The 16,280-nt window shown below is 34.8% G+C and overlaps 1 protein-coding gene across 6 annotated transcripts in view; it reads right to left on the minus strand.

Moving 5' to 3' along the window:
* The window catches only part of numb (NUMB endocytic adaptor protein), a 431,069-nt gene that overhangs the window by 37,586 nt on the left and 377,203 nt on the right, over positions 1-16,280 (minus strand). For 5 of the 6 annotated variants that reach the window (XM_081758768.1, XM_081758766.1, XM_081758764.1 and 2 more), the window contains exons 5-7: positions 11,885-12,025; positions 6,334-6,523; positions 998-1,105 (exon numbers count right to left, since the gene is read on the minus strand). In XM_081758768.1, coding sequence (XP_081614894.1) covers positions 998-1,105; positions 6,334-6,523; positions 11,885-12,025 — 439 coding nt within the window. The remainder of the gene's footprint in view (positions 1-997; positions 1,106-6,333; positions 6,524-11,884; positions 12,026-16,280) is intronic. The other variant, XM_081758769.1, reaches the window with a different exon arrangement.

A 16,280-nucleotide genomic window follows, 5' to 3' on the forward strand; every position in this document is an offset into this window, starting at 1 on the left:
GTTATAAGAACATATTCAACATATTTATTTTAACATTATTTTGTAATTTCTTTTCTTAAACAATAAATTTTCAGACTAAACAACCCTAGGAAAATCTACACTATAATCATAGTTCTGCATCTGCTTTCCGCTGAAGTATCATAATTAAATAATAGGTCAACACTCACGAACAAGAATTTTAGGAAAACCAAAAATGCATCAAAAGACTGCGATCGTGGCTAATTATTAGTTTTTGGATCAGGAGCCACAAAATTTTTGAATGGTCCCTAAATCAAGTTTTCGTATTTTGTACGGAATAGGCACATCATACTGAGTTAACTGATAGTTTGGGTTTGGCTACACTATATCTGGTTCTCCAAATATAAGGCCTACAAGAAATTTTTTGTTCAAATATATTGGATCTTTTGGGCCAATTAGATCAGGGGCCACAAGTTTTTTTTAACGGCCCTTAAACCGAGTTTTCGTATTTTCTACGGAATAAACACATCATACTGAGTTAACTGATAGTTTGGGTTTGGCTATTGTTCTCCAACAAAAGGCCTACAAGAATATTTTTGTTGAAATAGAGAATCTTTTGAGCCAATTGGATCAGGGGCCATAAAATTTTTGACCGGCCCCTAAATCGAGTTGTTGTATTTTCTACGGAATAGGCACATCATACTGAGTTAACTGATAGTTTGGGTTTTCCTACCCTATATGCAGTTCTCTAGATATAAGGCGTACACGAAAATTTTTGATTGAAATCCACTGAATCTTTTAATTCAAAAATAAGTAAGTGAGTTATTCTTATTAAGTGAGTGCCGATGACTAGTATAAGCGATATATTCTTTAAAAATATCGCATGAATGTTAACTTATGTTTAGAAAAGAAACCGGAACATTTAATATTTTCAGCAATTTTGGGGGCTATAGATTATGTAAATCCGGCACTGTCCTGCCTAAAGCGGGACGTTTGGGAATTCTATTATTCATGTACCATTGGAAAGAATCTTACACACCTGAGTTAATGCTAGTTGCGGTAGTTCCAATTTGCGCTTCTGCTTCAGGTGTGCTCCTTCGGTGTTCTTCGAATCTGGCTTGTATTGTGCGACTTATATCAACGTGAACTACAAACAAAGATTGGAATTAAGTAGCATTTGTGACATCATACGTTTCCAACAATTATAACACACTTCTTAGGAACTGTTGAGTTCTATTAACATCTCAGAACATCTTTGTGGGTTTCAGTAACTGTATAATTTAAATATTTTAACTAGCTCCGACATGATGGAAACAGTTATGATTTTCTAAAACGTAAGCATACAAATTTAAAATTGAATAAAATACAGCTATATTAGTAAATGTAGTCACTGGAGAAAGTACATATGGGCCAAATTTATAAGGTTCCTACAGGTCAATGGTACTTAAGTAAGAGTACTTCTAACAATCAACTTTATCTACCACTAACAGAAATATTCAATTCTTTTTCCAATAATTTGAGTGCATTGATTGTACGCACAGTTATAGAAGATGCATTATATATTCATTGGGCATTATCACATTAAAACTAGAGAAGCGAAACATAATACGAAATGAACAAAAAAATAGTTGAAACATACAAATCAGTGACGAATTAAAAAGTGAAGAATAATTTTTAAAAAGTAATGACAATAATAGGAGAGAATAGAGAATGAAGAGGATGTAGGAATGTAAAATAATAGTAAAAAAATGGCAAAAATATGGTTCCAGGTAGTAAATTTTATGGGAATTGGAGTAAGTGTTGTGGGGTAGGATATCAGACAGTTAAGATCAGCGGGGCGGTTCGTGAAGATGAAGGTAATGTCTTCTCATCGCATTCTGAGGAACATGAAAATATCTAGAGAAAGGAGTTTGAGGATACTTATGCGAAAGATGTGGTCGAATGTACTGTCGTGATGAGTTGCGCGTTCTGGGATATCTAAATGAGGAATTGAGCCCTGCAGGAGTATCAATGATTGCTGATGCAGATCAAAACTACAGCTGATTTTGCCAATACACAAGGATGAACAGTTGGTGAATTTAAAGGTGTTGAAATGATGGTATCTGTGAGTTATCTTTGTGACGAAATGTTGGAAAGTCAAAGTAATACAAATATAGGGCATATTTTACATCTGGCCTTCTTGAATTTCTTAGGAGAAAGTACGGGTGTTTCAAGGGACCAGTTTTCGTAATAAAACTGTGAAGATTGGAGGCATTTGGGAAACGAATTTGAGTTTGGTGGTTAAACATTTTGGTTTCCGCTGAAGTGTTAAGTACGAGGTAGACAACAATTAGTTTTTATAAGGAACAAAGACCGAGATGATACTGAGTAAATTTCGGAATAACGGAAAGGGTTCCCCGAAAAGCTAAGGAATAGGATGGGAAGCTCTTGGAAGTGGAATTATTGCACACAGTTGGGAGTTTCCTTCTCGAATCTGACATCCACATTAAGGACGATGAGTGTATGGCTGGATAAACATCAGATGAATCTGACTGGGTATATGTTGTTTAGGGACTGTAGGAATAGTTCTAGTGAGGGTTATTTCATACATTAGGAAAATGCCCTCTATGAATCGAAGCCAAAAGAAAGGTTAAAGCAGTGATGATTGGGTATTTGTTGTTCAGGGCATAATTAATACCTTGGCTTATAAGGGAACCACGCGAGTATCCATAACAGAGCTCTTGACTTTAAAATGGTAATTACCTTCAAATACGTAGTTCTTTGTGATTACGACTGAGCTACTTAGACTAGAAATTGTGTGCTGGACTTTTGAAGATAAGGGCATGCATTTGTGAACTCTTTGAGTATGCTGAGGTCATAGGTTAGTGGAACACTGGTGTATACTAATGAGGCAAACTACAGCCCGTGGGCCAGATGCGTCCCCCTCAAAAGTTCTATCCAGCCAGTGACATTATTCCTAATCTTTGGTATTAGAACATTGAACATTAGTCATTGGAATATAAATAGACTGACAGATGAACTTTTAACTTCATTTTTGAGAACAGTACATCCCAGTTCAAAACAGATTATGAGAAACTTTTAAATGTAGTAAGCATATTCTCCTTCACAATCTTTCAACAATGAATACGGCTTAGTATTACAAACATTGGAAAATGTAACATTATTGTTTTTAATAAACTATATTGACCTGCCTAAAGTTTCTATTTTCTTTCTTTTTGTCTCCTAAAAAAAAATGTCCTTAACCTCAAAACCACTAAGTAAATTAATGAGTCTTTTCATCCTATACACACTAAAAACCGGAAAAGCTTTCCCGACTCACCCCAAAATAATTTGCCGAAAGCCCCTCAACTTTTGCACTTTCATTCCTGAAACACTCCCACCAAATGCTAAAAACCGAAATATGGGATTCGTCTTATATTCAATATCATTCTGACCTTTCAACATCTATGAAAGAGCGAACATATTTTCCACCATTTCGACAGTTGTGACTTATCCAATCTTATTTATATCCTTAAATCTATCGAATGTTCAGTCCATGAAATTAATTTTTCTTCGGACCCAATCAACAATCATTGATATTCTTGTAATGCCAATTCCTCATCTACCTGTCTCAGAACACACAACTCGTCATAACAATATATTCGACCACATCTTCCATGTAAGTACTTCAAAATTACTCCTTCAAGACTTCTATATTTATCAGAAAGAGATGGGAAGACGCGTTATTATCTTATCCGTGACCCGTATTCTGGTCTAAATTGTCTATATATGTTAGCCCACTACATTCACTTGCGTTTCACCATACATGTATTTTTATTTTTGCCAATTTATATTTCTTTTAATTTTCTTACTATTATTTTCTGCACATTCTTTCCATTTTGGATTATCTGTCAATACTGTCATTAGTTTTATAATTTTCATTTTTTTTTTTTTTTTTTACTAATTTACATTTTTGTATTTTACACAATTATAGATCCACATTTTTTTTTCAAAATAATATACTTTCTCTTCATTTACTATCCCTTGTCTCTTACTGGCCGACCTGTCTCATTAGTTTTATCTTCCTTTAATACTCTCTCTCTTTACTTTGAACGTGGCAACATTATTATGTATTCATGTGTACATTGCTACGTGGCGTACAAATGGATCTTTCGCATCTACTTTTCCTGCCTACTTTCTTCCCGACCCCTATCTGATAAAGCAATTAGCGAAAGAGCTTACAATGTATCATTTTTCAATGTTGTGTGATAATATTTTTACTACTTTTTAGCTTATTATTTATTTTTGTGCATGATAAACAGGAGGAAAGAACTTGCTTCTAAAATGACTCTTTACATTTATCGCATCTATGCAAAGATAAAATCTAACTTTTTAAAGAACATTCTTTTACAGAACTAATTTCGTACATCTGGGAAGTTTTAAAATATGTCTCTACGTATTCTAATTTTGTAATATAACAAGAAAAATGTTTAAGACAGTTATAACAATTATATAGCATTAAAATTCAACAAATTTGTATCAATACGTAAATAAAATGTACATCAAATATTTTGGTATGTTTTGGTATACGTATAACTACATAAATTTAAGACAACTAAGTTTTAACATATGATCCATTAGGTCACAATAAGCAAATTTCAGCTGTAAAATAATGTTTTTCATGCGCAGTGCCAAATTAATTAAATACACTAATAACATTTTCTAGATCTATTGAATTTTACATTATCCAATCAATAACAAAGATGTTTCCGAAAATCATTTCAAAATTTCATGAAATTCAAGGTCAGAATAAATAAATAAATAAATTCTACTAACACAGTAAACAGGATCACGCGAATGGGCTAGCGTTTATAATAAGGATTAAGACTAAAATATTTTCGCCTATATGATTATGCAACCCGTAACTCTCAGATGTTTTGAAGGTTCCATATTAGCGTTATGCGAAATTTAAATTTGTTTAAATGTATGAATGAATGGGATATGGATATCCACCGTTTAAGTCATCGTTCCCATGAAGATGTTTCCGGATTGACTCAATGAACGAACCCGGCCAAGATAATCGCTCAAGATATACGAGGAGTGATCAGAAAGTAAGATTACAAAGCCTGCAGTGAAACGTGTATAGTCCGCAGCAAAAAACCTGCAAACGCCTAACAACCCACGAAATCAACATAGCGTCTAAGTGGAACAAATCACGCCAGAAGAAACCTCGGAGTCCTCCCCTGTACACTTATTTTGGAGCAAAAGACTTCGTCTCTTCACCATGCTCATGTGGCAGTTTTTTTTTTTCTGCGGACTGTACATATTTCATAAAATCAATACAGCCAACACATACAACATACATTAGGTTATGTTCCGACAATCTCCATATCGGTTGTGTTACTTGTCGCATCATGGGATGAGTCTGAAGATTCCCTCCTCACAAAAATCCTGTCCTTGCATGTTCAGCCACGTTGTCATCGGGCAAATTTTTCCGTACGACAGAATATCGTGCACAATGTGACGAACACTTCCGAACGGCATTCCCAATTCTGCCACCAGATACTGCAACGTGATTTCCTGTTGTTCTGAATAAGCTCCTACACGCGAGCTATGTTCAGATCTGTTGATGTCGTACTAGGTCGGCTACATCACTCCTCGTTGGTGACGTTTTCTCCACCAGCCGCAAACTTTCGACACTATTCTGCGACATGCTAACGAAATATTACAAGTTCTCCGTAAATCTCTACCAGATGCCGGTAAATTTCAGCCGCAATTACATGTTTCAGCCACAGAAATCGAATAACTGAGCGGATTTCTTCGCGAGACCAGTTTTCCAAACAAGTCGCCATTTGTGTTTAGATACAACTAGCGCCGCAGGTGGCGGATGGCTGAAACTCTGCACAGTTGCCAACTCCATGCATTAAGATTACCGCACACTCCTCATTCGTCTATAACGGACGAAACTCCAGAAATATAGGCTTTGTAATCTTAGTTTCTGATTCTCCCTCGTGTAATGCAAAAAACAGGGTTCAAAATATTTACTTTCGTTTAAGAGTTGGTTTGTCACATTTTCGAACTTTCGAGTAAACTGGGTTACGAAGATTCAACATTCCCATGCAACTCAATGCAATGACATAACAAAGCAAGCTCCCCCTGCCATCTGCAGGTACATTTCCATCCCTACATACTCTTTTATGGTTCAATCTCAACCCATTTCACTAATAAGTCAATTTTACCGAAAATGGCGCTTCCGAGTCGCTCATTCATTGTGCGGAGTAACGGACGTAATGTGAAAATCTTATTACAATCTTATAAGGCGTATTAGCATGATTCTAATAAAGTTACAGCCAATTTATAATGATGTTCAGTAATTACGTCAAATTATTATCTTACCTGAAGGTTTACAATCTTGTGGATCCTGTAGCCTTTCAGTGATGGACGCTTGTCTGAAGCTTCCTGTTCTTGTGAAAGTGGAATTTTTGGGATCGAAGGTCATTGTGACCCCACATTCCTTATCACGCTTTTGCTTCCTCTCCAGACATGCCGCAAATGCACAGCCGACCGCATGGCTAAGTCTTTCTCCCTAAGAATAAAAAAAAAGCAACATAAATTTTCATTGAAGATTATATAATTCATTATAGTGAATAAAGTTCTCTTGTGTGTTATACATCGCCCCCCCCCCCCAAAAAAAAAAATCATGTGTTCTAACTATGGATGTCACTAGCAGGCAGATGTGCAGAATTAGTTTTCATGACCAAGACTACTTTTTAAAGGAAATAAATGCTATACAAAACTCACACTGCTACTCAAAAGTTCGCGAATTCTGAGCTTAAAATTTAATAACTGAAAAACGCGAAATATTTACGAGTATTGCTACTTTTCGTATTTGTAAGCGGTTTTGGAAAGTGTTTGCCACCAATAGACAGTACTGCCAAACTGACAGCGCCTGCACTATTGCTGGCAAAAAGTTGAGTACGAAGGAAAGCCAGTACGCTTTAATTAGACATAAGAACACACATTTACTTTAACAGAAGCGTATTCAGTAACAAAACCGTATGAAAGTTTCTGCGATATTTTTCAGTAGCGGTTCTCTGGTATTTCTATACCAGGGAAAGCAACGCAGTGTATGCAAACCCAGCTAGTGAACAGTTTTCGTCAGACACGTAGCTCAATTTCTGAGCAGCGAATTGTGGGACCAGTTTCTTCTTCTTCCTTTCTTCGATATACCTGTAAATTTGCTTATGTCCGTTGACATTGTTACAGAATTCCCGGCTATGCTTGTGGAAGACAAATGGTGTTGTTGGATCCAATAACACGGGACAAAGAGACATACATCAACCGTAAGCATAGAGATGCTCCACGAATACTTCAAAAATCAACTGATATAGCGTTAAAAAAAAAAAAAAGAAAGAAAAAAAAGTTTAACGTCCCAGGGTTATGATTAAGGTAAGTGAATGACGTTGGAAGAATTGGCGGAATGAGATGTGGAAGGATGTGGGAGTACTCCGAGAAACTGCACTAACGCGATATTGTCCACCACAAACTTACTAATAAGGAAAAGTAAGCACTCGCCTTAGAAGGGAAGAAAAAGGCGAGAAGTAAAAAGGGTGCTGTTACAATTGTTATAACAGGATGACGATATCTCGAAATTCGGAAGAAGAAAGAAGAGTCACTAGAATAAGAAATGACACGCTCCTGGACCCGATAGGATCAAAAAAATAGACGTTATAAGTAAAGAAAAATTAGAATTAGTAACTACCTTTTTAAAATTTATTTAATTAATGCGAATCTTTACAGGAATAATAAGCGACCTACTAAGAGAAGTGGTACAACTATTAAGAGCTCAAAAAGGATTTCTCAGAAAGGAAAATAGTACATCCAATTGCTTCCTGGTAGATGAAGATACAAAACAACCTAAGAAAAACACAGCTGCATTTTGTATACTAGATGTACGGAAAGCTTTTGATACTGTACCCCATGCAACTATAACTGTAGCTCTGAGGGCAAGACGAATGGCTGAGGAAGTGGTGGAATTAAATTATGAGTATATACTCTGATAATCGAACAAGATCGTAGAGTCGAACCTAAACTAAAGAGAGGAGTTAAGAAGGCGATTCTTCGAGCTCCTTACATTTAACACTGTAATTGATGAATTACCGAGAAGACTACAAGATACGCCTGGAAAACTGAGATTGACAACTATCAAATCGGAGTACTAGCGTATGCTGACGATTTACTCTTAGCTTATAAAACACCTGCATTGAATGTTATCTTCAAAGAGCATTGAATGTTATAGACGAATTTATGAATAACCTGGAAACGAAAATTGCAGCAGGGGAATGTGTCAGTTTTCAAATAGTATCATCTCAAAGATCATGGTATGTAGCACTGGCGAAAATCCCGGGGGGGGAAGGCGAGGGGAACATGTCCCCCCCAATCTTGGACCTTGGGGGAATGTCCCCTCAATAATCTGACTTAAAAAGTGCTTTTTGGGATAAGTGTGATGATTTGTGTCCGACTGCCAGAAAGGAATGTAAGATTAAATTGATTTCTCTTGGCTTTTCCATTTTTAATGAAAATGAAGGCGTGCGACTATGCGTGACGTAACCTGATATGAAATCTTATCTCCTCTCCCCTAGGCCCTAGCACACGAAGAGTATATAGACTATCCAATGTCAGTAGAACCCACCTTTTCAGTAAATTCGCATTTAATCTATTTGTAGTATCAGCCTAGGCATCTACTCATGCTTCGTAAGCTAACTCTATAGGCTACGGAACCCGGAGGTTCAATGCCGCGTTCACAAAAGCTCTCCACCGACTTCTATCCTTAGCCAACTGGATCCAGTTTCTAATTTGTATTCCTATTTTTGCAAGATCCATCTTGTCTTCCCATCTGTGCCTAGGTCTTTCTAATGGTCGTTTTCCGATTGGTCTTACCACTAACACTTTGAAAGCGTTCCTACTTTCTTCCATCCTGGCTATGTTCTGCCAACCTAAGCCTCCTAGACTTGATTACCCTAAAAATGTTTGGTAAGCCGTATAATTTATGTAGTTCCTCGTTATGAAGTTTCCGCCATTCCCCATTCCCGTTCCTCTTGGGTCCGAATATTCGTCTGCGCATCTTGTTCTCAAATACTTTCAGTCTATGTTCTTCCCTCAGAGTAAGCGATCATGTTTCGAAACCATACAGAACAACAGGTATGATTATCGTTTTATATATTTTAAGCTTTAAATTCCTCGACAGAATTCGCGACGACAAGAGATTTTGAACTGAATAATAACACTAATTTCCTGTTTTTAGTCGACATTTAATTTCTTCGTGAATATTATTTTCGTCTGTTAATACTGATCCTAAATATTTGAAACTATCCACTTTATCAAAAGTATTATTTAATATTTTAACGCATTCATAATTTGCCGTATTACGGTCCCGACGCACTTCCATGTATTTAGTTTTCTCTTCATTTACTTCTAAACCCATGTCCCTGCAAGCGTTTAATAAGACCTCTGCATTTCTTTCTATTGTTCTCCAATCATCCCGTATTAAATTTACATCATCAGCATATGCATAACCTGGTGAACACCATTCAGGTCTAGGCCCTGGTTGCTATCTTTGATTTTCCTTATAGCGTATTCCAGGACAAAGTTGAATAACAATGCAACAACGCATCTCTTTGTTTCAGCTCGTGGACAAAAATTTTCCTTTCCGGAATTTACTTTGGGATTCATTTAAATGCCTTAATTAATCTAATTAGCTTTTTCGGTATTCCAAATTCTGTCAGAACGTTGTACAATGTTTCTCTCCTAACCGAGTCGTAAGCCGTTCTAAAATCAATCAATAGTTGATGTACCGGACTACTGTATTCCCGCTTGTTTTCGAGTATTTGGCGAATGGTAAATATTTGGTCGATACTTGATCGATTTCGTCTAAATCCACACTGACAATCTCCAATAATTTCATCTGCGTATGGGGTCAATCTTGCTAATAGAATGTTTGAAAGGATTTTATAGGATGTTGACTGACGAGAGATGCCTCGATAATTATTACAGTCAGTTTTGTCGCCTCCAGCTAAAATTAACTCAGCTGGAATTTCATCTACACCCGGAGATTTGTCTTTCTTTAGTTTCTTTAATTTACAAACGAATAAAGAACTGGCAGGATCTTAAAAACCTTAGTGGGTGGTAATCGGAACTGTCCGAACAATCATATTCTCTTACTAGTGACATTGTAACTTAACTTATGTTCAACGACGTTGCCATAGCTTTGGTCCCCATTACACTACGATTAATGGCTTACACAGTGGGTTCTTTCTTTCTATATAGAGAGGGGGGAAATAAACAAACACTGACCAATTTGCCTGCATATATAGATCATTCCTTCTCAATGGAAAAAGAAATATTCTGTTGAAAGCAGGTTGAAAGTGTCAAATAACAAAGTAACATCAAGCACTCGGAGTTTCCAGACTACTTTTTTATTCGCCAAAACATTTGAGACATTCCATTCCTTATTCATATGACGGAGAAGATTAGCTAAACGGAACAAATTTCCTAATGTTTCTGTGAGGAATTTTTAAAGAGAAAAAGTTCTCCAGAACAAAATTTCCATGCAGAACTACGAAAAAACTTCAAGTCAAAGAGCCGACGCCTGTCAGACAGAAGGGTAAGATTAAGATCCACCTTTATGTCTGACAAGCTCGCCTCTCCTATTTCTTTAAACTTCCACTTTAACCAGGTTAGGAATGAATTTTGAACTGATTCAATCGAAGAACTAAAATATTTTGCTTCACTATTCCAAATTACCGTACAATATTGAAGATGAGATCTAATATTGCACATATAGAGAATTTTGCAGGTGTTAATATTAGTAAAATTTCGACATAACGATTATTTGATCATTGTTAAATTCCTCCTTGCTTTGGAGATAAAACTTGAAGATCTTCTGAAAAAGCAATTTTTCATCTCATATTACTCCTAAATCTCTAACATGCTTAACGAATTAGATATGTTGATTTCCTATCCTGTATTTGTAGATGGAAGGGTTAACTTTCCTCGAAAATGTTATTCCTTGCGTTTTGTTAAAGTTCACGGGTAGGGAATTCTCTTCGGACCATTTAACTATAATATCTATATTTTTTGCAAAGTATCTTGATTTTGTTTGGACTCAATTTGACTGAAAATTTTAATATAATTAGCATATAACAGATATTTACAAGTTAAATCAACACAAATGTCATTAATATACAGCAAAAACAATAGAGGACTAAGATTAGAACCCTGGGGTATTCCGGAGGTATTACTATGAATAGCAGACAGTTTCCCTTTATATTTTACCACAAATTTCCTTCCACTTAAATATGAAGTCAACCAATCAATAACACAGTTAGGCAAGTTATATCTTTTCAATTTGTTTATTAATAAGTGATGTGGTAATTTGTCAAATGCCTTAGCAAAGTCCAAGTAAATAGCGTCAACTTGACCACCAGCCTAAATTACTGGAAGCGTAGAATATAATAATAATAATAATAATAATAATAATAATAATAATAATAATAATAATAATAATAAACGAAGGGAAAGTAGTTACTTTAATAAAATGTGTTTCAACCTTAATTTTTTTCTCGAATTCGTTGATTCTTGTTGTACAGATTTTATTCTCCCTGACAACAGGGAAGCTACTGAAAATTAGAAGAAACTTTGGAAATTATCACAGCTGGTAGTATTAGATACAGTGATTCTCCACGTTAATTAAGAATATTATGAATATCAAGCATCCAAATGATATAGTAATAACAGGCATAAAAGTAATTAACTTTATGGCACTTAACGCTAAATTTTGGAACTAAATATACAGTACGATCTTGCAGGATGAAATGGAAATACTTCTTATGTTCATCTGATAAATCAAAACTTTTACCATACAATTTTACTTAAGGATGTTACTTACAGACTCTTTCAAGGCCAAAAACCCGTGACACATCCACCTTCTAGTTGTACCATCTCGACAAATGTAAGAAAATCCCTTTTCATGATTTCTATCTGGAGCACAAAAGGAAACTTTCTCTATGGTTTGGTCAACTATTAAGCCCTGAAACATTATAGAAAAAGTTTAATATAACAAAGTTTATGTTAACTGTACATGTCTGTTTGCACTTCCATTGTTGCAGAGTAAATTCAGAAACATTACAAGTGGGGAAATATACATTTAATAACACCACTAATAAAGAACATCAAGCAAACCGACCTTTAGTGTAAGTTGATTTCATTTAATATATAATGTATGTAACACTAACGATTCTTGTATCACCTACAAATTGTATTATTTGCAGCCAAATATTGCGTAGGAAAAGAAATTTTGACAAACTAATCCAAAGTCGATTATTAATGTATGCCGCTTAAAGAGCTCTTATGTATGAACAAATACTAACAACCTGCTCTTGTATCCTGGGCACCACGATAAAGAAATAAGCCCGATAATGTTTCTTTCTACTTACAGATTTCTGTAATTCCTGAATTTTCTTTAGACTTCCTAGCTTTCGACTCTCCCCTGGAGTCTTGGTCACAGTCCCCTGGTCTACAGAAAATTCAGGAATTACAGAAATCTGCAAGTAGAATGACAGAATTTCTAAGCGTGGTTTTGCACTGTCTGAAGTCGATGGTGTTTGTTTATGCTCAATCCAGAATTAAATTACAGCATATTCACACGAGATGGATTAACTTTTAGCGTTGACTATTTGATTTTTTACAGAGACCTGTCAATTGTAGAAAAGTAAAGTCTACTCTGAAAACACCCGAAAAAAAATCAATATTAATACATACATTACTTCAAATTTTCGAATTCTTACTACTAAGCTCATTACGAACAGTTTAAGGAAAGGTTAGAACAGAAGTGTGTTATATATGTATAATTTCCTTTTAAAATAGAAGTAAAAAAATAAGGGAATAAAGCATAATACTGAATGCTGATAAATATTATGATGTGAAAAATGACTAATGTTCAGTAATGACGACTTTACTTTTCATATTTTTTAAAGATATTGTCCAATGGTTTGTCTCAAAAGATGGAGTTATTGTTCATATGTTCATTTCAGCGTGATATTTTCAAATCTGTAATTTGGATTCTTACACAACATTGCACGGACTGTATGTTACTGTTCAATAATTTTCCGATACGTCTGAAACTGTGAAGTCTTTTCTTCTTTCCCTCTTGTTTCGAGTGTATTCTTGATTATGTTACCATGTTGCTTAAGTTTTATCCTTGCACTCGTATATGGACTCGAATACTCTCCCTTGTCATATCCCTATTCCTTTATCCCTGAAATAACTTCTTTCATAATACGTACTATTTCGCGATTAATATTAAAAAATTGCTTTCGTAACGCAGAAGTTATCTCACGGATAAAGGGATAAAGAAATGCTAACAGGAGTATACGAGGTCATATATATCCATATTATATATATATATATATCCGTATGACATAAATAGATTACGATTAACAAAACATTTACCTGCAGAGAAACACAGTTCATTCAATGTTTTACATAAATCCAAATAAAATTGAAAATATACCTGATAGTCTTACATTAAAATTACAAACACATCTTTCAAACAGACCACAGAAACAACAAAATTGACAAATATAAAATTTGAGAACTGAAAAAATGGATTCCCTCATGTATCCATTAATAAATGATATTTTTTACTTTTGAGTTTCATCTACATTTTGAAGTTTATTATTTAATTAATTAATTAAATAAATAAATAAATATCTAAATGCAAAAACCTCTAATAAATATTTTGAGTTCCATTAGAAAATATGTGTACAGGTATATAAATAAATAAAGCCATTATTGGCATTCCTTAGCTCCATTCAGTTTAGGATCTACCATGGAACTAGTACCTAACTGTTTCTGTATCCTGCTGCATGATGGGCTCTTTTTTATATATATATATATATATATATATATATATATATATTATTTATTCACTTACTAAGTTACTAATTCAATATTCACTAATTGCTATATCATATGCACAGGATTAATTGATCTGCTGTTAATATCATTCAATTATTTTAAACAAATAATTGCTTTTTTTCGTAATTGCTACTTTTCTTGAACATTTTGACAACGCCTTTGTACTTTCATTTTTTATAGGTAATCGTAGTTCCTGAAAAATACCTTGCACCTCCAGAGTTTCGGATCTCCCCTTGAGCCTTGATCACTGAGGTCAAAACAGAAGACAAAAATGCAAGGGGAGTAAAAGAAATGGACTCGCCAGGATCGAGAAGTGAGAAAAAACACGCTGTCTAAACCTCTGGTCACTCATCTAATGATAAGCCATGTTGCAATGTGAAAGCTGTGAGTTCCTATTCTATGTCAATATTGATTGTTTAATTTTCAATTACCGCCTCCCATTCCTTACTCAAACCACCTTATCTAAATTCTATTTTGGATTTCGTAAACAAATAAAGAAATTTTCAAAAACAGTTCTCTCAATTTCATTTTTAGCCCCGAATAAAATTCTTGGATTATCAATATGGTATCGTGTTTCTTTCAAATGTCCTGAAACCGGGTGTTCTGCTTTGCCGTTCCTAAGATGTTTTTTAGCACGTATTTTGCTATACATTCTTTTTTAGATACCTATATATTCCTAAAGGCAACTTGGTTCAGTGTAGTAGTTTTTGAGCTTTTTTTCTATTTTTCCTCAGTTTTGGTGGGTTTTAAATGCAGTACGGAAACCATATACTATAAAGATCTTATTTGAAGTAGCTAACAACATGGGGTATGGCATATTAAGTAGACTCACTCATTTATTATCAGTAGTTTCGGTTTCAGGAGTGTTGGAACATAAATCCCTTTTAACCTGATTATAAACTTTAATAAAACGGACTTTGCATATCCCCTCATACTATCTAGTTTCAATAAGTAATCGATCTCCTTTTGTAATTCGGACTCAAATTAAGTAAATTGTATAGCGCAATGAAAAAAGTTTTGCCTTGATAACTCATGAACTTACAGATCTATTATGTATATAAATCAAGTTGTGTAAAAAGTATTGAGTTTTTGGAGGTCAAAATTGGAAAATACATTTATTGTGATCTCAAATTAATAATCACAATTTAATAAAAATAAGATAATAAAAAAGTAGTCTTTTTGAAAGAACTAAAATATTGAAATTTAAAAAAAATCGTTTCCAGTGGCGAATTTGGTTTCTTACAAGAGATTTTTCTAATGAAAAACCATTGTAATATACCACAATCATTCTATGTTACATACTCTACCAGTTACGCAAGAAGAACTCGCGAGTATCTCGATTTCCTTTCTAATGCAACTCTTTTTCGTTTGTGCGTGTGTAACTAGCCGGAATGCCCATTTTTCGCTTGGGTAGAATAGGTTTATGAAAGCATTCGAACCTCTTCCTCTGTTAGGATATGCACATTAATGAAGTTAAAAAATCCTGAATATCATCCCTTCCCGCCCACACTCCCTTCTAACCACACCCGTATGCCGATGGGGACTCGAATTGAATTTAAATGACATCAGAAGTGTCACTATTCATCTCAGTGGCTCCAAAAATTATGAATTGCACACTAATATCGGTCGTTTTCGATTATTTTTATTTGTCAACCCCTCCCCCTTCCCACGTTCACCACCCATAAATATATGGACTTAAACGGCATTGATGTTACTACTATTCTCAGCGATCTCGAAAACTATGAATCAATTGATTTCAATATATTTTATTTGTCATCCCGTTTCCCACCTCAACTCCCAATGTCGAAGGGGGATGAATGTGTACTTAAACGGCATCGAGGATGTCACTATTTATCTGTGACGCCGAAAACTATGGATTGCAAAGTAATATCGGTCTTTTTCGATTATTTTATATGTCACCCTCATGACGATAATGTAATAAAAACCTAACCACCATTACACTCCTGTACTAAAAATCATGGAAATTGGTGCAACGGTCTAGGAGCAGTTAGCCATCAAACATTCTTACATTTCATTTTTGTATGAATAGATTAGTACTGAGAAAATAGAGGTAGATCTTTAGGTTTTCTTTTTTTTTTTTAATGTGACATTTTTCGATCTGCAATTAACTCTCACATCTTATTACTTGTATTAATAAGTGAGTACCCACTATAAAACAAAACTAATGTAGGCATATTGCTTTTTGTTCCAGATTACAATTGAACACTCTTTACAGCAAATTTGACTGCGCGAGAACAAATTTTCAGTGGTATTCTGTTCTGGAGATCTCTTGATAAATACATATTTTAAGCAAATTCTGAAAGTAGGCGTGTACTAAGAAACACGATTGAAGAAAGTAGCTATTA

This window comes from Thermobia domestica, chromosome 5 (genome assembly GCF_964235325.1).
Source record: "Thermobia domestica chromosome 5, izTheDome1.hap1.1, whole genome shotgun sequence".
Taxonomy (NCBI): Eukaryota; Metazoa; Arthropoda; class Insecta; order Zygentoma; family Lepismatidae; genus Thermobia; species Thermobia domestica.